Source organism: Schistocerca piceifrons, chromosome 4 (genome assembly GCF_021461385.2).
Source record: "Schistocerca piceifrons isolate TAMUIC-IGC-003096 chromosome 4, iqSchPice1.1, whole genome shotgun sequence".
NCBI lineage: Eukaryota > Metazoa > Arthropoda > Insecta > Orthoptera > Acrididae > Schistocerca > Schistocerca piceifrons.
The window spans coordinates 613800987-613826749 of NC_060141.1; the positions used below are offsets into that span (position 1 = coordinate 613800987).

Sequence of the window (25763 nt, forward strand, 5' to 3'; positions counted from 1 at the left end):
CGCTGCTGACAGCTTCAGGCACATGCCTGAAATTGAACAGAGAAATGTATCACATGGATGCATCTTAAGAGATACTCTAAATGAAAGGCAAAAAGATTAATTCCGTATGAGTTTGAAATGACATACTATATCTACACATGCACAATAATGATACAAATGTAATACAAACACATGCCGATATGCAATAAAATGTAGCCATGCAAAACTTGCCATTTGAAGCAATAAAAAGAATATCTTTATTACCATCACGAGAAAGTTTTACAGGAGAATTACTGAAAAATATAGTGATCTACAAACTATAAATGTAAAATTTCACTCTTACAAAATTTTAATTAGTACTAGAACAAAGAACTCCTGGTACCTGTAACATTTAGAAAACCACTGCTTCAAAAAGAAAAAAAAAAAACTTTGAACATGTCTATTTTAAACATGGTTTAAAGAATCATCATTGGGCTTCTTCACCAAAATAGAAAGTATGTACAAGATCAAGCTTTCCTTATGCCTGTAAGACTGGTCGTTCATGCTTCCCTTGCAGTTTATCATTAGTAATAGAATATCCTGTTCCACCCTGAAACGAGATAATGACCACCATTAAATAACAATTTTTGCTATCAAATTTGCATGGACAAAAAAAGTTTAACAGTAAACTAACCCGTTGCATTGGAATAATATCCTTTTCTGTGAGTTTTTCATTGGTCAGTGGGTGAAGCCAGTCTTTCTTAATTATCTTCTCAACACATTCCATTGTTACCACATCTCCCCTGCACATATAACATAGAATCATTATGAAACTTACAAAATCTAAGAGAGTCAGCAAAAAAATATTATGTCATAGATGTTATTTCTGTTTGTGAAGCTTACAACAGTTTTCAAATTTCAGACATAATCTGTCAAGTTAGCAAAACAGTACTGCAAGTGATGACGCAAGAAGGTTAACTTTTTTTGGATTTTTTAGTTCCTCATGTAAAAGGCATAATGATCTGAAACAATAGATTGTTGTACTCGTCATCTTTCAATTGCTGAATACCGCAGGAACCTCTGCTACTACTGATTATAGCTGATGCGTTCAAGAAGAGAAAATCCTCTGGTTACAGAAATATTGTAAAAACAAATGGCTGCCTTTTCTTTTTTCTTCGATCTGTACTGATTTAAAACAAATACAAAAAAAAAATGTTTAAGATGAAGCAATGCACAAACTAATTTAACAGGAAATTAATTCAACAGAAAAACTTGCGCTTGAGAAGATACTATTAAGTGAGGAAAAAAAAGAGGCAAAATAGACAGTAACCAAAAACTTTATAGCTACGAAGTCTTTCGCGACGTATTTCCTGAGTAAAAATTTCTCGGTGTACATGCCGCGTCAAATCAGGATAAATCTCCGAGCTTTCGACCACTACCTCCATGGTCGTCGTCAGGGCTAAAACTGACTGTCGTGAACTAGCGAGGTTCCCACTTTTATATCCAAAGGACGGCTTCTTATAGTTCTCATTTTAAAAAAGTTGACATAAAGAGGGATGCACAAATCAGTTTCTGGGTATCATTGTCTTCATTTCCCCTGTATCCAGTATCAGGCCTGGTTCTCCACTTTCCCCCTTATTTCCACCATTCTTTTTCTATAACTGTTCAGTTCCAGTCCAAATTCCTTCCCTTTAAACTTGTCTAAGAGACTTATTCCTTCTTTTTCTAGGACTTCCTCTTATCCTAGAACTTTGTCTTCATTATTCCTTTTCACATTCTTCTATCTTGTACTTTCTTTAGATGTCCATACCATTTTAAACTGTTGTTCTCAATTCTCTCATCAGCTTTTGTACTCCAATTTCATTCCTAAAATCTTCATTTCTCACTGTGCCTCTTCTCTTTTTCCCTAACATACGTCTTAGAAATTTCATTTCACTGACTATGATTCTATTCTCCTCTCTTCTTGTCACTGTCCAGGTCTCCAATGAACATATTAGCATGGGCGTAAATTATGTCTTGGACACAACTTCATTGGCACCTCCTAAAGGATGCCACTTGGATACAACTAAAGAGCTTAATTTTTATTAATTAAAAAAAATCCACATCTGCTGTATAAAGAACAACGTGATTTCAATAACAAAGCCTTTTTTGAAACTTTATTATCTGTTATGATATCTCATCCCTGATTTTCACCTTTGTCAAGGTTACTTTCTTTTTTTAATAGCTTGCACTTTTCTAACAGTGGCTCGATTCGTCACTTCTTTCATACTGGCTGTTTAGTGTATACTTATGACCCACAGAAACTAGTTTGCTATAGTCTGATTCACGGACAGTGGCATTTTATGCAGTTCAGGCACAAATGGGAATTGTCTTGTTGCCAGTTCCAAGCAACAACTGCAGTATGCATATACATCTGCTCTGTGCTTGAAGAATGTATTGTATTTTGCAAATTATGCCTCTCACTTGCCTATGTAGAATTTGCCACTTACTACCACCATCAGTGATGTCAAATCGCATCAAACAGAATAAAAATTCACAAAATAACTCGCTACAATCACATTTAATGCTCACACTGGCTACGACATTGAAACAGAACACTACTGAATGCTCATTGCCTGTTGGAGAATGCATGGCATAGGTGTGCAGATAAGCCTAAATTCAACTGCCATCGTTTGTGACTCCAACTATAGATATGAATCACACCTGACGCAGATGGCATCTACCCTGCTTCTAGTATACATGTAGCTTATCTACACCAGTAGTTATGCAAGTGTTTGCTAGTTTTCACTTTGACAAAGGCTTTCTCTAACCATCTATATTAAACTGTGAGTATTTTTAATTTTATCTTAATGATTTAAGAGCTACTTACTTTACACTGTTACACAGTTATTGGTAGCCTTCAGTTCCAATAATCAGAGCGCAGATATGTTCACACTGCAAGCACCTCTTTTGGCTCCTCTCAGTCGACAAATAATTCAAGTGTTTATGGTTTTGTATAAAAGTTAGTTTGATTTGTAGCTTATTTTCTTAGTATTTTACTATCCCATTTTCTTTCTTTTTAAACGGATCATCCTGTGACAACCTGCTAAGAAATCAGAAGTGGTAATGATGCTACTTGTGTGTCCTGTCACTGAAAATACAGTCTCTGTGTTGCACTTCATCAGTAGGCCTAGTCTCAGATAAAAACCCTGTCAGCAGTACGTACTTATCATAAAAATATACTATTAGCACATTTTATGATAAATAAACAAAAGTTTTAAATAGTTTGTTTCAGTTTTATTTTGTAGGTAATCGTGTTTACTCTTCTACTCCACTCTGCTTCCACAAAAGTAATATGTTAACCCCCCCCCCCCCCCTCCATGTGCTCTTGCAGATTGTAGTGCACATGTAGCTGCAGGAAGAACCAGGTATTCAATATCTGTACTATGTAAACCAAGTAATTCCATCAAGGAGGTGAAGTGAAATGAGAGACTAAATTGACTCTTAGTCTATAGATTAACGAGTGGTACAAAGAGCAGAGAGTGTACAAATTATACTTCTAACGCAAATTATGTCTTTCAATAAGTTCTCTTTAAAAAATAAAAAAAGGTACTTACGTTGTTCTAATAACAGCACAAGGGACAGAATTACTCAGGACATCATGAGTAACAGCACACATATATCGACTTTTTTTGACAACAAGTGGTTTCTTGTCATCAGGGTCATTCACTTCTTTAAATTTTACGTTAATGAGGTCCTTGACCTTCAGTGGCTTGCCACTTATAGGGCAGTAAATAGTTTTATCCTGTACAGACAATATACAAATTAGGTACAGAGTATTATCCTATCACATAGCAATCTTAACTATACTCACATTGTACTATTTGCTAAATCCACAAAGAGGCAAATGAGATTGCCAATACTTCCTTTTAGGAGGTGCACTTCTAGTGCAGACAACAGAAGCATGCATGAATAAGCAATTGATAGCACTCTTAGCTTTTGGAACCACAGCTTCGTTCTTCAAGAGAGAAAACAGGAATCAACTGGTGGAGGTAACAGAGAAGGACAACACACTTGACACTTATGTTAAGAGGGATCCACAAGGATTTAAGAAGAAGTGAGCCACCCTGATTGCTCCTAAGCGTTTATAAACCATCTTAGGAAACAAACAAGGAGGGGGTGGGGGTACATTGATGCTGCCACATGCGCAAGCATGTGCGCACGCTGCTAAGGAATTCAATATTCTGATTTCTGTAGTGTCAAGAGTATGCCAAGAATACCAAATTTCAAGCATTACCTCTCAGCATGGTCAACACAGTGGCTAACAGCCTTCACTTAATGACTGAAAGTAGCGGCATTTGCGTAGAGTTGTTAGTACAAACAGACAGGCAACACTGCATGAAATAACCACAGAAAAAATCAACATGGGATATACACTGAATGTATTCATAAAGACAGTCCAGCGAAATTTGTTGTTAATGAGTTATGGCAGCAGACAACCCCCCCCCATGAACCATGGACCTTGCCGTTGGTGGGGAGGCTTGCGTGCCTCAGCGATACAGATAGCCGTACCGTAGGTGCAACCACAACGGAGGGGTATCTGTTGAGAGGCCAGACAAACGTGTGGTTCCTGAAGAGGGGCAGCAGCCTTTTCAGTAGTTGCAAGGGCAACAGTCTGGATGATTGACTGATCTGGCCTTGTAACAATAACCAAAACGGCCTTGCTGTGCTGGTACTGCGAACGGCTGAAAGCAAGGGGAAACTACAGCCGTAATTTTTCCCGAGGGCATGCAGCTTTACTGTATGATTACATGATGATGGCGTCCTCTTGGGTAAAATATTCCGGAGGTAAAATAGTCCCCCATTCGGATCTCCGGGCGGGGACTACTCAAGAGGATGTCGTTATCAGGAGAAAGAAAACTGGCGTTCTACGGATCGGAGCGTGGAATGTCAGATCCCTTAATCGGGCAGGTAGGTTAGAAAATTTAAAAAGGGAAATGGATAGGTTGAAGTTAGATATAGTGGGAATTAGTGAATTTCGGTGGCAGGAGGAACAAGACTTCTGGTCAGGTGACTACAGGGTTATAAACACAAAATCAAATAGGGGTAATGCAGGAGTAGGTTTAATAATGAATAGGAAAATAGGAATGCGGGTAAGCTACTACAAACAGCATAGTGAACGCATTATTGTGGCCAAGATAGATACGAAGCCCACGCCTACTACAGTAGTACAAGTTTATATGCCAACTAGCTCTGCAGATGACGAAGAAATTGAAGAAATGTATGATGAAATAAAAGAAATTATTCAGATTGTGAAGGGAGACGAAAATTTAATAGTCATGGGTGACTGGAATTCGAGTGTAGGAAAAGGGAGAGAAGGAAACATAGTAGGTGAATATGGATTGGGGGACAGAAATGAAAGAGGAAGCCGCCTGGTCGAATTTTGCACAGAGCACAACATAATCATAACTAACACTTGGTTTAAGAATCATGAAAGAAGGTTGTATACATGGAAGAACCCTGGCGATACTAAAAGGTATCAGATAGATTATATAATGGTAAGACAGAGATTTAGGAACCAGGTTTTAAATTGTAAGACATTTCCAGGGGCAGATGTGGACTCTGACCACAATCTATTGGTTATGACCTGTAGATTAAAACTGAAGAAACTGCAAAAAGGTGGGAATTTAAGGATATGGGACCTGGATAAACTAAAAGAACCAGAGGTTGTACAGAGATTCAGGGAGAGCATAAGGGAGCAATTGACAGGATTGGGGGAAATAAATACAGTAGAAGAAGAATGGGTAGCTTTGAGGGATGAAGTAGTGAAGGCAGCAGAGGATCAAGTAGGTAAAAAGACGAGGGCTAGTAGAAATCCTTGGATAACAGAAGAAATATTGAATTTAATTGATGAAAGGAGAAAATATAAAAATGCAGTAAATGAAACAGGCAAAAAGGAATACAAACGTCTCAAAAATGAGATCGACAGGAAGTGCAAAATGGCTAAGCAGGGATGGCTAGAGGACAAATGTAAGGATGTAGAGGCCTATCTCACTAGGGGTAAGATAGATACCGCCTACAGGAAAATTAAAGAGACCTTTGGAGATAAGAGAACGACTTGTATGAATATCAAGACCTCAGATGGAAACCCAGTTCTAAGCAAAGAAGGGAAAGCAGAAAGGTGGAAGGAGTATATAGAGGGTCTATACAAGGGCGATGTACTTGAGGACAATATTATGGGAATGGAAGAGGATGTAGATGAAGACGAAATGGGAGATAAGATACTGCGTGAAGAGTTTGACAGAGCACTGAAAGACCTGAGTCGAAACAAGGCCCCCGGAGTAGACAATATTCCATTGGAACTACTGACGGCCGTGGGAGAGCCAGTCCTGACAAAACTCTACCATCTGGTGAGCAAGATGTATGAGACAGGCGAAATACCCTCAGACTTCAAGAAGAATATAATAATTCCAATCCCAAAGAAAGCAGGTGTTGACAGATGTGAAAATTACCGAACTATCAGCTTAATAAGTCACAGCTGCAAAATACTAACACGAATTCTTTACAGACGAATGGAAAAACTAGTAGAAGCCAACCTCGGGGAAGATCAGTTTGGATTCCGTAGAAACACTGGAACACATGAGGCAATACTGACCTTACGACTTATCTTAGAAGAAAGATTAAGGAAAGGCAAACCTACGTTTCTAGCATTTGTAGATTTAGAGAAAGCTTTTGACAATGTTGACTGGAATACTCTCTTTCAAATTCTAAAGGTGGCAGGGGTAAAATACAGGGAGCGAAAGGCTATTTACAATTTGTACAGAAACCAGATGGCAGTTATAAGAGTCGAGGGACATGAAAGGGAAGCAGTGGTTGGGAAGGGAGTAAGACAGGGTTGTAGCCTCTCCCCGATGTTGTTCAATCTGTATATTGAGCAAGCAGTAAAGGAAACAAAAGAAAAATTCGGAGTAGGTATTAAAATTCATGGAGAAGAAATAAAAACTTTGAGGTTCGCCGATGACATTGCAATTCTGTCAGAGACAGCAAAGGACTTGGAAGAGCAGTTGAATGGAATGGACAGTGTCTTGAAAGGAGGATATAAGATGAACATCAACAAAAGCAAAACAAGGATAATGGAATGTAGTCTAATTAAGTCGGGTGATGCTGAGGGAATTAGATTAGGAAATGAGGCACTTAAAGTAGTAAAGGAGTTTTGCTATTTGGGGAGCAAAATAACTGATGATGGTCGAAGTAGAGAGGATATAAAATGTAGGCTGGCAATGGCAAGGAAAGCGTTTCTGAAGAAGAGAAATTTGTTAACATCGAGTATAGATTTAAGTGTCAGGAAGTCGTTTCTGAAAGTATTTGTATGGAGTGTAGCCATGTATGGAAGTGAAACATGGACAATAAATAGTTTGGACAAGAAGAGAATAGAAGCTTTCGAAATGTGGTGCTACAGAAGAATGCTGAAGATTAGATGGGTAGATCACATAACTAATGAGGAAGTATTGAATAGGATTGGGGAGAAGAGAAGTTTGTGGCACAACTTGACTAGAAGAAGGGATCGGTTGGTAGGACATGTTTTGAGGCATCAAGGGATCACAAATTTAGCATTGGAGGGCAGCGTGGAGGGTAAAAATCGTAGAGGGAGACCAAGAGATGAATACACTAAGCAGATTCAGAAGGATGTAGGTTGCAGTAGGTACTGGGAGATGAAAAAGCTTGCACAGGATAGAGTAGCATGGAGAGCTGCATCAAACCAGTCTCAGGACTGAAGACCACAACAACAACAACAACAACAACAACAACGAGTTATGGCAGCAGACAACCGATTCAGGTGGCTTTGCTAACATCACAACACTGCCTCCAATGCCTCTCGTGGGCTCATGGCTATATAGTTAGAAGCTGGACAACTGGAAAACCATGGCCTGGTCAGATGAGTACAATTTCAGGTGTTAGGTGCTTATGGTAGGGTCCAAGTGTGGCGCATACCCCACGAAGCCATGGATACAAGTTGTCAAAAAGGCACTGCAAGTTGGTGGTTGCTCCAGAAAGGTATGGGCTGTATTTACATGAAATGGAGTAGGTCCTCTGGTCCAGCTGAACCAATAATTGGCTGGAAATGGTTATGTTTGGCTACTTTGAGACCATTTGCAGCCTTAATGGAATTCATGTTTCCAGACAACAATGGAATTTTTATGTTGACAATATGCCATGTCACCAGGCCACAACTGTTCGTGAATTGTTTGAAGAAAATTCTAGATAATTCGTGCAAACAATCTGGCCACCCATATCATCCGACATGAATCCCATCAAAAATTTATGCGACATATTCGACAGATTAGTTCTTGCACAAAATCCTGCACCAACAACACTTTCCCAATTATGGGCAGTTATAGAGGCAAAATGGGTCAGTATTTCTGCAGGGAACTTCCTATGACTTGTTGAGTCCATGCCATGTTGAGTTGCAGCACTGCACTGCGAAAAGGAGGTCTGAGAAGTAATTAGGACTTTTGTCACCTCAGTATTTGTTGATGGACAATACAGGGTGTACATAAAGTCTGGGAACACTTTCAATTATTTATTTCACAAGAACCAAACACTGTACAGGTATCACATATATGTCATTTTGAAGAGAAACCCTGAAAATTTTTTTTCTTGCATACCACCACAGTGTAGTTTGGTAATTTGCCAATAGTCAGCGCTAGTCACAAACATGGCAAGTGCAGGTGCCATGCTGCGGAAAACGACAGCTATTTCATGAAATGGCCCCCCGATCACCAGATCTCACTTCATGTGACTTTCTTCTGTAGGGACACATTAAAGATCTGGTCCACGTGATGTAGCAGAGCTCCAGGAGAGAATACGGTAAGTGACTGCCACAGTCGACAATGCCAGGCTGGGACGGATATGGCAAGAATTCGATCACCGTATTGACATCTGCCGTGTCACTAATGGTTCACATATCGAATGTTTTAAAAAAAACCTTTCCGAGTTTCTCTTCAAAATGCAATATGGATGACATTTGTACAATGTTTAGTTCTTGTGCAATAAATAATTGAAAGTGTTCCCGGACTTTATGTACACCCTGTATATGAAGTATATATATGAACGGCGTATCATTCAAGAATAGCAAACAATGCAGTATTAAATTTCCTTGCAGCAATAATCAAGCAAGGAGGAGGCAAAATCTTTCATTGGAGCATTCGAGTCAATAATCAAGCAAACAATTCCAAAATCTTGTCTGAAAATTTCAAACTAGCGGCAGTTGCTGTTGCCAGTGGTCCAGAAATATTCAGATAGGCAACTCCAGCAGCACAGGAAAAAGTGCCCCAGCTAGCAGACTGAATGCAAGACACTAAGCGCAGATACACAAATCGCGTGATTGTGACGTAGGGCAGTATGAGAGCTAATAGCATGGATATCTGCCTTCACTAGCCACATCATCTCAGTCAGGTATGCCTCACAGAAAACATTACATTTTATACATAATATTTAACTCTTTACAGTTTTTACTTCAGAACTGATCTAATTTGTAGCACCTCACACATACATTAACTGATTGTATCCTAGGAGATGGATCTTCCCTTTTATGTCATGCGAAGTTCTATGATGATCGGTTTAACCTTAAACCCCCCAACTCTCTCTCTCTCTCTCTCTCTCTCTCTCTCTCTCTCTCTCTCTCTCTATCAATCATTTAAGATAAATCAATGTAACAGAACAAAAGATTACTAGCTTTCCATCACATCCATAAGTATCTAAAACTTGAAATGAGGTGTTGTCTTCTAAGTGAAGCGAGAAAACAAAATCCTTGGTGATAGCATGTAGCACAGTGGATCACAGGCATTATTCTTGATTTGTGGAGGCCTTATACCAGTGACTTCAGAAGCAGGACCACACTGTTTATTGCCAATATTTACAGGGTCTTGTTTCAGAGTGGGAGAGAAATAAAAACCAACCTGTGGCCACAGATTTTGATTATACAGAAAAGTGACAAATCATTTTTGTATGTTGTAGCTGTTGTCCTATATGGCATTTACTTTTACTGCAAAAAATAAAAAAAAGGAGGCGTTACTTTTCTGACTGACCCTCATACATATTTCACTTATTTTAAGTACTGAAGTAACTATAGTGTATCTGCTACAGCCTCGCACTTTCCTCTGTGTGTGTAGGAAAGGGGGGAAGGAGGGATTATTCACGCAGAAAGAAACAAGTCACAACCCACTCAGAGACTTTTCAGGGGAAAAGCAGTGAATATAGCATACAAGTGTGATATGCACTTTTAAGAAAGGAGAAGTAACTTAGGAACTAACAAACACAGGATTCAACAATGGCTGCTTTAATGGCACCACACAGTACTGTTTCTTAGTTAAGGCTGTCAGTTATCAAGTGAATATTAGTCATTCCTCCATTTCCAGTAGCTGCAACTGAAGGTGCCACATGACACTGAACATACCGTACTTTTACGTTTTCCGGAACTATATTTACTGATTTCACATTGAATATACAAGGTATAACTCACAGGCTTCTTTAATGTGGTTTCTTTGGCTTCTGGAGTCTTTGAAGGTATCCAAAAACTTGGTAGGTGTTTGTCACGTCCTTCTGTCATGTTGGACACTGACGGCTTGTCATTGTTTTTTGTATCTAGAAGAAAACGAAGAGAGAATATTTTTAACAAAGACTTAGCAACATAGTCATGAACTTTACTTCCAAGAGGGATTTTTTTGGGTGAATTGACAGAATTTTTAACTGTTTGAAGTTCTATTAATCATGCAATAGAAATAGTTTAGCTGCATAACTGGAAATTAAGTCAGTAAAACGTACAATTTAAACTTCTATTTGATTTGAATAGCATTCCCTTCAGTTAACATGATATGAGGCAAAGACGATTGTCTTTTTACCAATCTCTAATACATACAACTCAAAGAAACAGAAGTTTTTAAAGTTAAAAAAAAGAAGAACAGAGTACTGAAATGCTAGTTTTAAGACTATGAATGATGTTTGATGGCAGTAAGAGAGAATAAATAATAGAAACAAAAATTCAGCTGTTAAAGTACAGAATGGAATAAAATATCTCGCTAAACAAGATTCAGCACACAAAAGCTTCAGTTCAAAAAGCGAGCCACATTCAAAGATATCAATGAGCACAAGAGGAAACAAAGATAAAGAAAACAAATATGGGAGAGAGGAGGTGGGGAGGGGGAGAGAGAGAGAGAGAGAGAGAGAGAGAGAGAGAGAGAGAGAGAGAAAATAACAGTATAAGGGAAGACGAGGACAAAATGTGGGTAATGATCATGTAATGAGGTAATACTGAAAAGAGGAAAAGTTAATATTTCAAAAATTTAACGAAATTATCAGGAAGTATAACTTAATCATGCAGCACAATACCTTACAAGATACGCAGGGGAGGTAAACATGAACAAAATGCAGGTGTCAGTTAAATATCAGTTGGTATAGACAGGGCCAGTTTCAAGTTACCACAGGAAATGCTATCAAAGGGAACTCAAGCTCCATGGGGTTCTACCACGATACCTTTCAAAATTTGTAATTACTTAACGAACAGTCTGGTTTCCTGGTTTCCTGCCTGCAAACGTCGTCGAACTGTTCATGCAGATGGTGGTTGTCCTGGAGACGTCCCCATCTGTTGACTCAGGGATCGAGACGTGGCTGCACGATGTGTTACAGCCATGCGGATAAGATGCCTGTCATCTCGACTGCTACTGATACGAGGCCATTGGGATCCTGCACGGCATTCCGTATTACCCTCCTGAACCCACCGATTCCATATTCTGCCAACAGTCATTGGATCTTGCGATACGATAAACCGCAATCGTGAGAGGCTACAATGCGACCTTTATCCAAGTCGGAAACGTGATGGTACGCACTTGTCCCCCTTACACGAGGGGGGGGGGGACTTCAAATTTAGAACATTAATGGGCTGCATTCACATTTCCTGCTGTCAAGAACACTTTTATTGTTAATTCCACTTTTTCTTAAACCAGACAGCTTTGGGGAATAACACAGCCATCATTCTTCACATGAACTACTAACAATGCAGATTTCCATTTCTCTCCCAGTCACCAGTGGTGTGTGTGGAAATACCAAAAACGTTTGATGTCACTGACCAGCTTGGTACGCCTTTTTTACTACAATGCTTAGACAAAGTGCCATTTGTAGGCCAAGACTGACAGGGAGCCCACAGTGATACACCTCAGTCATCGCCAAGTGGCAAGTGCTTTGGAATTCCCACTACTAAGCCACAGACCGGGTGAGGTCGTGTAAAAGGTCCTAATGTTTTCGGTATCTTGGTTCAGCAAACCAGTCAGGCATAAACCACAAAGACAATCTGTGTTGGGTGCTATACGAACCTCTTAACTGTTTTATGCAAGATTGTATAAGCACTCCTCAGGCGCCAAAAATAGAAAATGTAGTGGCCACATCCTAAAAGAGCAGACGTGGTAAAAGGTTTCATTAAATAAATTTTTAAACTGAATGAACAGTGTTTCTGTGAAAGCGAAGTGTGATGTGAAAGAATGTAGCGTTAATAAAGTTTCATCAGTTGATAATGCCGAGCAATCATATGTTTGTGCAAGCAGGAACTAATGGCTGATTTAACTATTCAACTAGCAGAGATAGCTTGTAATAGTGTTACTGTGGAACGAAATGCAACAGGTCAACTTCACCAAGAAGAAAGAAATTCATCTAAGGAAAATAATGGCCTTCAAGTTGTCGATGATCTTAAGAATCCAGGAATCTAGCCTGATATTATAAATGATAATTTTAAGATAAGAGCAATTAAGGAAGATGGATAGTGAGACAAGAAGGTGTTTTACTGTTTTTCATTGCTTCTGTCATCTTTCAAACGACAAAACATTAAGTGAGCACTCTATATTTTCGAACAAAAGATACTATGTACCGATCTTGTTCAAGCTGTTGGAGTGCTAGCTCTCTCTCACAAGAAATGGTTTAATAGATTGGCAAAGCTTGTCAAAAAGTCTCTCTAAACATGAATTGTGCTGAAACCATATTATTGAAAAGTGCAAGTGGAAAGAGCTTTCATAGGCAACTCAAAATTAATGGATTAGGCAAATGAATATCAAACTGATCAGGAAGAAAAGAGATAGAGATCGGTTTTGTTAAGATTATTTTCCATAGTATGTTCCATTAAGAAGCAAGCATAAAATGTTGGGGAATCCAGGTAATGGAAACTTTTCAGGGCAAGTAAAATTTATGGCCAAGTTCAGTCTCATATTAAATGATCATATTAATCATATGGCAAACTTGGAAGATAGGTTACTTACTTAAGTAAGGGAATACAAAATGAAACCATTACTGTACTTTCTGATGAGACTGTATCAACCATGAAGAAACCATATTCAAAAATAAATATTATTCAATAATACTGGACTCTACTCCAGATTTAAGCATGATTTTAAGAGTGGTAGATGTGTTTTCCAAACCAGTCATAATGGAATATCTTTTTGTTTTTGAAGTGACACAACTAAAAAAGGTCTCTCAGAATTGTTGTTTCACTTACTACATAATCTTGATGTACCACTTGCACACTGTCAAGGACAATCTTATGACAACAGAAGCAACATGAAGGATAAGAAGAATGGTACTGAAGCTCATACCATTGAAGAAAACCCAAGAGCTCATGACATCCTTTGCTGTGCTTATAGTTTGAACTCTGTTGTTAGTGATGCAGTTAAAAAATCTGTAATTGTGCTACATGTTTTTGGCATAGTTAGAAATTGTTCACATCATTTTCTACGTATATGAAGTGCGAGAAACACTCAAGATCCATGTTAACTCAGCTCTGAAGCCACTGTGTGATAAAACATGGGAGCTATGATTGGCAGTGTTCAGGTTTGAGATTGGAGCTTAATAATGCAATATTTGCTTTAGCAGAGTTAAAGAACACTTGCAAAAATGATCCAGTGTATGTCAGTGAAACATGTAGTCTCTTTAAAGAGATCACAAAATTCATTTTTTCTTTGTGTGCTGTGATATGGCATTGTGTCCTTTGCCATGCCAACAGAGTCAATAAAGCAGTACAACAAGAAGGTATGCAATTAGACATGACCCATCCACCCACCCACAGAGAGAGAGAGAGAGAGAGAGAGAGAGAGAGAGAGAGAGAGAGAGAGAGAGAGACTGTATATAAATATATAGCCTATGCCCGACCAAATGTTCATTAGAGTACTGTATAAAAACTTACAGTAAATCGGTCAAGAAATTTTCAAGATTTTTGGTGATAACATTTCCCTTTCATATATTAAATACATGTTTATATATTACATATATTACAAAAGACATGTATAAAAACCTGCATGTGTGAACGCAATGTTGTGACATAATTTCAAAGCAATCAGTGAGGAACTGCCAGAGAGATACGATTTCGTACCAACATATAGAAGATTGTACGTACTTTTTTTAAATATATTACTGAATTGCCATATACATGCTTGCTGTTAAATTTTGGAGTTGAAGAAAAGCTCTGTATCACACATTGTGATTACGGACTTATTTTTCAAGAATGCAACAACAACTTCATAATGTGGCACAGAGGGGACTTTTCCAAATGTGAAAACTGTTTTGACAGATGCAAGAACATGCTGTATGAAACAATTGGAAAAAATATTTAGTAATTTACTGTAACAGACACAACTAAATGAATTCAGAATTTGTTTAGTATTACTGTAATGTCTAATAAATTGTTAAATTCCTGTTTCTTCCAGCCCTACTTTGTGTTGGTTTTAGGTACAGGTTCATTCATTTATCCATATATTTTTGGTTCTTATTTTAATGCATAAATGCACGCCTTTAATCCAGTAAACCCAACTGGCAATCTAGCCGGGGCAGCAGCACCATCGTATCTACATCCAAGATGGGGGCTGGGTAACGGAGATATTATGTACGGGTCAACTCACCTAGGCCTTCCTACTCTGCCATCAACACTTCTATTGAAATTTTGTGTGAACATTCACACATGTCCCCAATAAACATTGGTAAAGTTTAACATTTGTCAAAGCAATACTGGTTGAGAAATAGTCACTTGTTCGATTAAATACGTGACTTTGCGCAGAGTTAGCATGAATTTCTGGTGGACGTCTTGTACAACTCTATGTTTTCTCTTAACAGTAATAATAAAAATAATATTACAATACTATTCAGCCAGAAAATTTTGGGCAAAATCACTATTTAAAAAAAACTTGGCATGTAGTAACCCTACAATAGAACGTTCTCAAAATAAAGTTTCATTAATGTACCTCTTTCCAGTACTGAACAAATGAAGGGCAAAATTTAAGATTTTACAACAGGACTCATTACGAAGACTAAGATTTTAAACGACAAAAAGTTTATTTGATTATCCAACATGGGCTAACAATGCGAAGCAATTTGAATCAAAGTTGGGCATGAAAACTGCAGCATGAAAAAAACCACAGAAGTTGCTACAGATTCTTATATCTCATAGCTTAAACATATGCTTGACATTAAACTTAATACATGATCGGTCAGTAGCAGAAGGATGTGGAATGCAAAATTTCATTTACCTACTATTTTTCAATAACCTACGAATTAACAGAAAAAGACAAGTTTTGTGAGAAGTTGAAAAAAGGGAATATTTGACACTTCTTTCACAAACATTGTTTTCCATGAAAGCTTCAAAAGCAGTTTCATTCAAAACAACATGTTTAAACACACACACACACACACACACACACACACACACACACACACACACACACACACACACACACACACACACACACACAAATGCCACTCACACAGCGACTAATGAAGTTAATCACTGTCCTCAGCTATCCAGCCCTTCCATGTTCCCATTCCAGCACTATATAGTCGTCATTCCACGATCACACTCAGTCTTTTTACTTCTCTCCTTTGCCACCACTTCCCACCCCCTACCCTATCTCTACCCTGCCCTCCGTGTAACCTGCAGCACTTCAACACTTCACTGTCCGCCATTCCCACCATACTGTCCCTCCCCCTCCCCATCCCAGCTTCCTCCCTACCCCCACCCAGCCACCACTCCCATCATGCACTGGTGCAGCTACTTGCAGTGAGGTTTCAGTTGGCTGAGACTGCAGTCGTGTGTGTGTGTGTGTGTGTGTGTGTGTGTGAGTTGCATTTGTACACACGTGTGTGTGTTGTTGACTAAGGCCTTAATGGCTGAAAGTTTTATTTGTGACAGTCATTTTGTTGTGCCTATCTGCGACTCAGCATCTCCCCTATATGGTAACAACTTCTCTTTTCATAATACTGTTAAATTCCATCCTGGATTTTCCGTTGTTTTATTTTTACCTCCTCTTCTCAAATCTGTTGGAGTATCTCCCATAGACGGCAAGCAAACAGCAATGTCAGTTTTGATTTTAATCTTCTCAACATTGTGGTTTACATTTTTTAAAATTTTTGAGCCACTTTCTGCTGTTCTTTTTGTAGAAAATGATTCAGATGATGATACTCAAGGAACGCATGGAAACGAGGTCTTGTTTCATCAGTGCATCATTTTGTTCTGCTTGATATATTAATAATTTTGCAATATTCAGAAGTTTTTAAAATCAAAACTGATAATACTTTCTGACTGCCACCTATGAGAGATACTCCTACAGATTTGAGAATTGGAGAAAAGGTACTTACAAAATAACTTGTAATCAGACAGGTACCGCAACAAGGCTTTGGATCCTAAATTAAGAAATGAAATGACAGGCTTGGGTACCTAGATGAAGGAAGCCATCTGTGCCTAGTATTGCTCAGTTATCGATCGATGTGGCGTCTATGGCGATGGGGTTTCTGGTTCATGTTCTGGAATTGGTAGTGACAAAGTCACCATGGATCAAAACAATATAGTGATATATTACTTGTGAATTAAAAAACAGAAATCACATGCAATGAAACATGGGCAATGGGTTGCTGCAATGTAGCCCGCTGCCTGCATTTTTGTCCTTTTTACAAAATCTTCAAGTTTAGACTACATTTATTCAGAGTTGAAAAGTGGTACATGAATGATACTTTGTATTTGAGAATCTTGTGTTATTAGTTCCACGTTCATCATACCTTCAGTCCCTAAAATATAAGAAGCCAAACTTTGAAATTTTTTGGATGTTGATTCTTTCTGGTGATTTTGTCTGAAATTTCCTGAATAAATATGGCTCGTAAAATTAATGTCATTATTTTTCTTACGAGGACATGAAGTTGTACAAGATGGCCAAATTTCATTTCTTTCAGCAAATTATTGTTCCACACAACACCTCAAAGTCAACAGAAATTCATGCTAGCTTTGCACAAATTCACGCAAGGAATCAAACAAGCAACTATATCTCGAACAGTATTGTTTCAATAAAAGTTAAACTTCACCTGTGTTCACTGGGGACATGTGCTAACACATACAATTTCACCAAAAAACGTGATGGGTGAGCAGGAAAATGTTCGGGTCAAACCTCTGAGGATAGAAAGTTGAGATTAGGAGAGGATGTTATTTTATACAGTAGGCATCATTTAATTAGGGATTTGTTGAAATCCCACCCCTAAAGGGGTGAAATGTGGGATGAAAGGTTTTTTGGAAACATTTTATGATTAAGAGTATTTTGAAGCTAGAACTACGAAAATTAGTATTTGGTTTCTCAGTCACAAATAAGAAAAATACATCGATCAGTATTTTTTGAAATTCAACCCCTAAAGGGTAAAATTGTGGCCATTTTTTTAAAATAAATCTTTCTAAGAAATCTGTATTTGGCTTTTCAGTCAGAAATTAAAAAAAAAAAAAAAAAAAGTTTCTGTGTTCTTGAAAAGATGTGTTTCAGTGTTTTTAAAAATATTTTGTTTTTTTAAAACATTTCTAAAACTAAATCTATGAAAATTGGTATTTTACTTCTAAAGAAATGTGTGTTAGGGAATGAAAGTTTCTATGGATATATTACCACAGGAGCTCATAAAGCAGGATTAACAAAGATGTCCGACTACAGCTATCAGTATTTTTTTTTTTTTTGGTCAGAAGTATATTTGGGGGAGACCATGCTCATGTGACCTTCATTAGTGTGAAACGTTTAGATGAGTTTACAATTTGTGAACAACACCAAAATTTAGTTAAAAAAGAATAAAAAATGTGCACACCACACCATTTACGTGAGTAAAGCAACTGGCACTTAGCTAGTCATGTATAATCATGAAAATTATAGAAAATGTGAATAAAATTAAATTAAATTCTACTAAAAAATGCAGACAGGGGGGAGCAAATTCCTTAAACTGGCCCTGAGTAGGCCTATGCCTGAGTAATTTTTAGGGCAATTTTCACACTTGCCAAATAACAGGATGGTTTGTTATCTCTGTCCCATAAAGCAATGCACAAACCATTATAAATGGTTACACACAATAAACAACTAATGTCCATTTCACATAAAAAAAAGGAATGGAGAAAAAGCTTTGGAGTCACACTACACATAAAAAAACATTTATAAAATTAAGGAGTCAAGTATTTTGGGTAAGATTTATCAGGAGACAATACACAAAGCTGAGGTTCCAGTACATGTCTTGCATATGTATGACTATCCACAGTACTTAGAGAGAGAGAGAGAGAGAGAGAGAGAGAGAGAGAGAGAGAGAGAGAGAGGCGCCCACTCATTCACCTATTCAATTGATGCATTCTTCCAAATCCTGTTTGCATAAGAGATTTAAAATTTTGTTAAGGTTTTGGCTGTGTGGTAAACAAATAAAAAATTGGATCAAATCATAACTAAGGAAACACGTTATCATACAAACTAGTAGCTGGCACACATACTACACTAAAAGATAAGAAAAATGAATTCAATGCATATACTATCTCATGTACAGTGTGCCTGGTAGAGTGGGGAACAGCATATGTTGCCACATGTGTTTGATAGGCTAAGTCTCCATGCTTTACTGTGATATTTCATGGCATGCTCACCAAGAGGTTCTGGACGAGTCTGTTGTAGATAGTTTCACTTGTGGCCACTCATTCACAAAGTTTACATTGATATGTCTGCTAACAGGTTCTTAAAAAAAGGACTGCTTCAAAACTGACTGTCAACAGTAAAACAGCAGCACCAATTTAAAGTAGTTTCTTGAGATCGGTGATAAGATCTCAGTTACTTCCCAGATAATACAGACCCACAGTGTCTCAATTTTTCTAAGTCTTGGATGTGTCCATTTACTGTTTTGTTTCGTTTTAGGGCACAAAAACAGCTAGGGTCATATGCACCCACGACAGAACTTTAGAACACGAAGACAAAGAGAGGAGTTAAAAATGACTACATGTTAATACAAATCTACGGAAGAGAAGACAGTTAAAAACTGAGATGTAGAGAAAAGTCTATAGAGAAATGGAGGTCGTGAACTAAAAATTAAATGTCCTTCGCCATATTGCTAAGACAGATAAAAAGTAAAATGTGATTGACAGCCCACTTGTCATTCACTAAAACAACTGATAATTCAGAAGGCAAACACAACAGGTATGTAAGCAGTTAAAAAAAAGGGGCATTCCATCAGGAAATGGTGGGCCGTCAGAGGTTGAGAGTAATGAGTACAAAGTGGTGGGGGAGCACCCTTTAACAATTGGTGATGACTAAAAAGACAGTGCCCAATATGCAAGCTAGCTCAAATGATATCCTCATGGCGAAAGGGCAGAGAGGAGGTTGTCTAAGCTGCCAGGAGGTGCTTAATAACCCGAATAACCCGGAGCTCGTTCCCATGAAGGGAGGACCAGTGGTGATGCCAAAGTGACGTCATCGGCTGACAGATGGAAACAAAGAGATCATCGGAGGGAATGTAAGAACAAGTGGGCTGAGCGTCAGCAGTCTCGTTTCCTGGCAAACTGACATGACCAGGAAACCACATAAACATCACAGTGGCTCCATCAACAGTGAGCAAGTGACATATTTTCTGGATCTGTTGCACTAAGGGATGGACGGAGTGCAGCACACACAGGCTTTGAAGGGCTCTGAGAGAATCAGAGCAGATAACACAATTGGACGGCCTGTGTCGCCAAATGTACTGCATGGCCTGATACAGGACGAAAAGCTCTGCAGTAAACAGTAGTGTTCCAGAAGCCAATACCGAAAAATGTTGGTACCAATGACGAAGGCACATCAAACACCACGGTCAGTCCAAAAACCATCAGTGTACACAAAGGTACTATCGTGAAGTTCCATGGGAAGTCACGAAACATAAAGTGATAGAGCGAAGCTCAAGTAGTGGCCTTAGGAAGAGAATGAAGGCCAATGTCAACACGAACCACTGCATGAAACCAAGGTGGTGAAGGGTTTACACCCACAGAGAAAGTTGCAGGTAGTGTGAAGTTAAGTTGCCGTAGCAAGAGCTGAACGTGAGCCCCAGGAGGTAACAGAGAAGAGGGATGCGCCCCAAAGTGGGGATCAGAGTCATCGAATAAGGAGGCATAGGATGGGTGGCCATGCATGGCAGACAGAAGGCATGCATATCTGCTGAGGAGAAAGTTACAGCGGCAGGACAGCGGTAGTTCAGCAGCTGCATACAGACTCTCTACTGGGCTAGTGTAAAAGGCGCCAGTGGCCCAACAGATGCCATGATGGTGAATAGGAGTAAGAGGGACGGATGTGCAGATGCAGAAACAAAAGACCCATAGTCAAGTTTCGAACGGACAAAGGACCAGTACAAACGGAGGAGAGTGGTTCAAACTGCTCCCCCGGAAGTATCACAGAGGACACGTAGGACACTGAGGAACCACATACATCAGGCCACCACGTAAGACACGTGAGAGGACCAAGAAAGTTACCTATTGAGCATGAGCCCCAGGAATTTCGTAGTTTCAACAAACAGAAGGGCAACAGGTCCAAGATGTAAGTGGAAGAAACCAATTGCACCGCCATAAATTCATACAAATGGTTTTGTCAGTGGAAAAATGAAGGCCACCATCGATGCTCTACGAGTAAAGATGATCAAAACAACGCTGAGGACGCCGCTCAATGAGACGCCCGTCGGGAGACAGGCCATTTCTAGGATTAATGGCGTAGCAAAGAAGACGACGCTCAGGACGGAATCCTGCAGCACATAGTTTTAATGGATGGAAGTGTCTGACAAGGCAGAACCCACACATACCTTGAAAACTCTTTTAAAAATTCCTGAAGGAATCAAGGCACGCAGTCACGGAAGCCCACCATGCAGAAAGTACGGAGGATACCAGTCCTCCAGCAGGTGTCATACGCTTTCTCCAAACTGAAGAACATGGCCACAGTCTGGGATTTCCACAGAAAATCACTCTTAACATGGGTGGACAAAGTGAAGAGGTGGTCAACTGCAGAATGGCGCACACTGCGCAATGGTTAGTAAATTCTGAGAGTCAAGCCACCATGTTAACCTGGCATGAATCCTGTGTTCCATCCCCTTGCAAACACAGCAGGTGAGAGAAATGGGGTGATAGATAGAAGGAAGGTGTTTGTGCTTACCGGGCTTAGGTATGAGTATGACAGTGGCTTCACACCAGCATCTGGGAAATGCGCCCACTGCCCCGATGTGGTTGTACGTACGAAGGAGTGCTGGCCCACAAGAGAAAGGTGTTGCAACATCTGAATGTGATCATCATCTGGCCCTGTTGTGGATAATCAGGATGAAGTGAGAGTGTGATCTAGCTCCTTCATAGTGAAGGTGGCATTGTAGCACTCATTATTCCAATGGAGAAAGGCAGGGTGATAGTGGAAGGAGCTCAAAATCTTCACAAAATGGTGGCCCAAGGTGTTGGAGATAGAAATAGGGTCCACTATGACATCATCTGCTACTGTCAGGCCAAAAATTGGGGAATGGACCTTGGTCCCCGAGAGCTGTTGCAGATTGGCCCACATGACAGAAGAGGGAGTGGAACTGTTAAAAGAACTAACTAGTAAAGGAAATCCAGCTACCTTTTTTGCTATCCTGAAGAATACGACAATATTGTGCACACAACCGTTTATGATGAATGCAATTTGCCATTTTGACAGTTACAAACATGGAGAGCACATCTTTGCGTGCGAACGATGTCTTAACATGCCTCAGTCCACCAAGGGACTGGGACATGGCTCAGTAAGGAAGAAGTGCAAGGAATGGAATGTCCTGCAATGGGAAGGATAACATTTGCAAGATATTCCAACTCGTCATCACATTCATTTACTTTGTCAGACCAGAGTATAATACTGGCAAATCCACATTGGTAGCATAAAAAATTATTGATTTCCGCTTTGGGTGGTTTTTATGGATTTCATGGCAGTTTCATATATAATGCCAATAGGAAATAAACTCACAAACCTAAAACCTGGACTCAAAACCCATAAACCCTGATGTTCACATGTACATTGACAGCCAAGTCTTTTCCATGGTGTCCTTCAATGGCCGGTGATTTGCACAGTTAATATTGACATTCACCATAAGAACTAGTTAGGTATTATTTTTATGTAATTCATTTTTAGTGTTATTCAGTATACAGTAGTCATTTTCTTCTACTTCACACAGTGTTGTAACACATTTTCACTTTTTTATAGTCTATTTTAATTCACTTGCTACATATCACTCTACGAGCTACAATGATTAACTCAATTTATGAAGAATTATTCTCTTATATTGTGGGATTAAAATGCCAGAAGCAGAAAAATAGACTCAACAATTGCTGCAAAGCTTTAATCTGATATATTTCAGATAAAAATCTCAAAAGAAAACTACAAACATTTTCTATTTCTGAATAAATACAGGGCGAGTCAGGAGGAAAGATACAAGTTTTGAGGGCACATAGTATTAGTGATTCTGAACAAAGAACTTCATATGGATGTATGCCCTATTCCAAATGGTTTCCGAGATAGAATACATAATATCACTTTTGTACGTTTTTCTTGAATAACTCGAAAACAGCACCCTCCAGCAAAAACGGGTCACAGTACAAAATTAAACTATATCAAATTTCTTACAAAAAGGTCCTATTCATTTTTTTCTCTAGAACTAATGGTATGTGCAAAGAGAGTGCGAGAATGTTAAAAAACTGGCACGACGTGCATTAGCTGTAGCTTATGTAGTTTTTGTAGGCCAATTTCACGTAGCATATTGAGGTAGCAAGTTGAGACAAACAGTTTGATACGGGACACTTGTGGTCTATCAAGTTGGGAAACTACCTCAAATTGCCCTACAAAAACAAACTACCTAAGCTACAGCACATGTGCGTCAAACGAGTTTTTCAACATTTTCACACTCTCTTCACACAAACCATTAGTTCTAGAGAAAAAAATGAATAGGACCTTTTTTGTTGGAAATCTAATACAGTTTAATTTTGTACTGAGAAAAGTTTTTGCTGGAGGGTGCTGTTTTCGAGTTATTCAAGAAAAACATACAAAAGCGATATTAAATGTGATCTACCTTGGAAACCATTCGGAATAGGGCAAATGACCATATGAAGTTTTTTGTTCAGAATCACTAATACTATCACCCCTCAAAGATGTGTACCTTTCCTCCTGAGTCACCCTGTATAATAAAAGCACATCAACAGCAATATTAGTAGGTTACACATAATTTATTGAACTGAGGAAAAAGTTATTGTTACCAGATTTGAATGCAGTCACTGGTGTGCTGACTATATTCTTCTCAGTTTTTATGAAACTATTCAGTTTCGAATCTTTCTCTGCTGCAGCAATTTCTGCTAATTCAGTCTGCAACAAGGGAAACAAAATGAGGTATAATCAAAACTCCAGAGGAGGATAGTTTTAAATGTCACTACTGACATTTTATGCAATTTTGTACATCTTTATTACACAGGCTAATTCAGGACAGATCAGAGTTCAAAATGCAGTACACATGTAGCCAATATGTCTACACTGCTGAATTTTATTATAGCCCCCTCCAAGTATCCTGATCAGCAATTCTTTGTAACCACACAATTTCAACCAGGCACAATGGAGTCACACTGCCTGGAGCTTCCGAAAGCCACTGAAGGATATGTGGCAGAGGGCGGGGAGTAGGGCACAGATATCTAACTGGGTTAAGATTTGCGGGAATCTAAGACAAAAGAATTTCTGATGTAACAACAGTGTTCTTCCAGCCATTTACAAATACTTCTATAGTCAAGACAATGAAGGAAGGTTCCCCGACAGCTCAGAAACGACTGTGGGCGAAAACAGTAGCCATCTACGGAGTTATGACAACACTGAGATATTGCCAATGACACGTTTACAAAATCGCTTTACATTATTGATTGAGGTGACCCACAAAGATGTTACGCCCGGCCCACTGCAATTTTCAAGGATCAATTTATGCCAACTGAACTATAGCAAAGTAACAAGGTACATTATCTTGCCAATCAGTTTCATTTGCCTTCAGACAAGCAATAATTGCGAACCAATAACCAGGATCTCTGAGAAGGAATGCATCACCAAATCAGTCAAAATGCCTTCCTGATGATTTAATGGTTCCAGTGAATTCCATAAAAACATTCCCCATACAACAAAACTGCCCTCACTGCCTTGTGCTGTGCTAACAATGATTGCAGAACATGGTTTCTTTTAAATTTATTGCATAAAAAGCATAATTAATCATACAAACAAGAAATCAGAACATGTAACTTATAAGAGGAGGTTACCTACTGCCAACCAGCATTCAGTCCAATTTTTATAACGTCCAGCAATTTGAAGCATTTCTACACTCCTGGAAATTGAAATAAGAACACCGTGAATTCATTGTCCCAGGGAGGGGAAACTTTATTGACATATTCCTGGGGTCAGATACATCACATGATCACACTGACAGAACCACAGGCACATAGACACAGGCAACAGAGCATGCACAATGTCGGCACTAGTACAGTGTATATCCACCTTTCGCAGCAATGCAGGCTGCTATTCTCCCATGGAGACGATCGTAGAGATGCTGGATGTAGTCCTGTGGAACGGCTTGCCATGCCATTTCCACCTGGCGCCTCAGTTGGACCAGCGTTCGTGCTGGACGTGCAGATCGCGTGAGACGACGCTTCATCCAGTCCAAAACATGCTCAATGGGGGACAGATCCGGAGATCTTGCTGGCCAGGGTAGTTGACTTACACCTTCTAGAGCACGCTGGGTGGCACGGGAAACATGCGGACGTGCATTGTCCTGTTGGAACAGCAAGTTACCTTGCCGGTCTAGGAATGGTAGAACGATGGGTTCGATGACGGTTTGGATGTACCGTGCACTATTCAGTGTCCCCTCGACGATCACCAGTGGTGTACGGCCAGTGTAGGAGATCGCTCCCCACACCATGATGCCGGGTGTTGGCCCTGTGTGCCTCGGTCGTATGCAGTCCTGATTGTGGCGCTCACCTGCACGGCGCCAAACACGCATACGACCATCATTGGGACCAAGGCAGAAGCGACTCTCATCGCTGAACACGACACGTCTCCATTCGTCCCTCCATTCACGCCTGTCGCGACACCACTGGAGGCGGGCTGCATGATGTTGGGGCGTGAGCGGAAGACGGCCTAACGGTGTGCGGGACCGTAGCCCAGCTTCATGGAGACGGTTGCGAATGGTCCTCGCCGATACCCCACGAGCAACAGTGTCCCTAATTTGCTGGGAAGTGGCAGTGCGGTCCCCTGCGGCACTGCGTAGGATCCTACGGTCTTGGCGTGCATCCGTGCGTCGCTGCGGTCCGGTCCCAGGTCGACGGGCACGTGCACCTTCCGCCGACCACTGGCGACAACATCGATGTACTGTGGAGACCTCACGCCCCACGTGTTGAGCAATTCGGCGGTACGTCCACCCGGCCTCCCGCATGCCCACTACACGCCCTCGCTCAAAGTCCGTCAACTGCACATACGGTTCACGTC

At 39.7% G+C, this 25763-nt stretch overlaps 1 protein-coding gene across 2 annotated transcripts in view; it reads right to left on the reverse strand.

Moving 5' to 3' along the window:
* Positions 1 to 212: 212 nt before the first annotated feature.
* LOC124796368 (nitric oxide synthase-interacting protein homolog) overlaps positions 213 to 25763 on the reverse strand; it is a 69242-nt gene continuing 43691 nt past the window's right edge. For both annotated transcript variants that reach the window (XM_047260530.1, XM_047260529.1), the window contains 5 exons: positions 23510 to 23615; positions 10460 to 10581; positions 3555 to 3742; positions 653 to 761; positions 213 to 568 (listed from right to left, as the gene is read on the reverse strand). In XM_047260530.1, coding sequence (XP_047116486.1) covers positions 497 to 568; positions 653 to 761; positions 3555 to 3742; positions 10460 to 10581; positions 23510 to 23615 — 597 coding nt within the window. In that variant the 3' untranslated portion in view covers positions 213 to 496. The remainder of the gene's footprint in view (positions 569 to 652; positions 762 to 3554; positions 3743 to 10459; positions 10582 to 23509; positions 23616 to 25763) is intronic.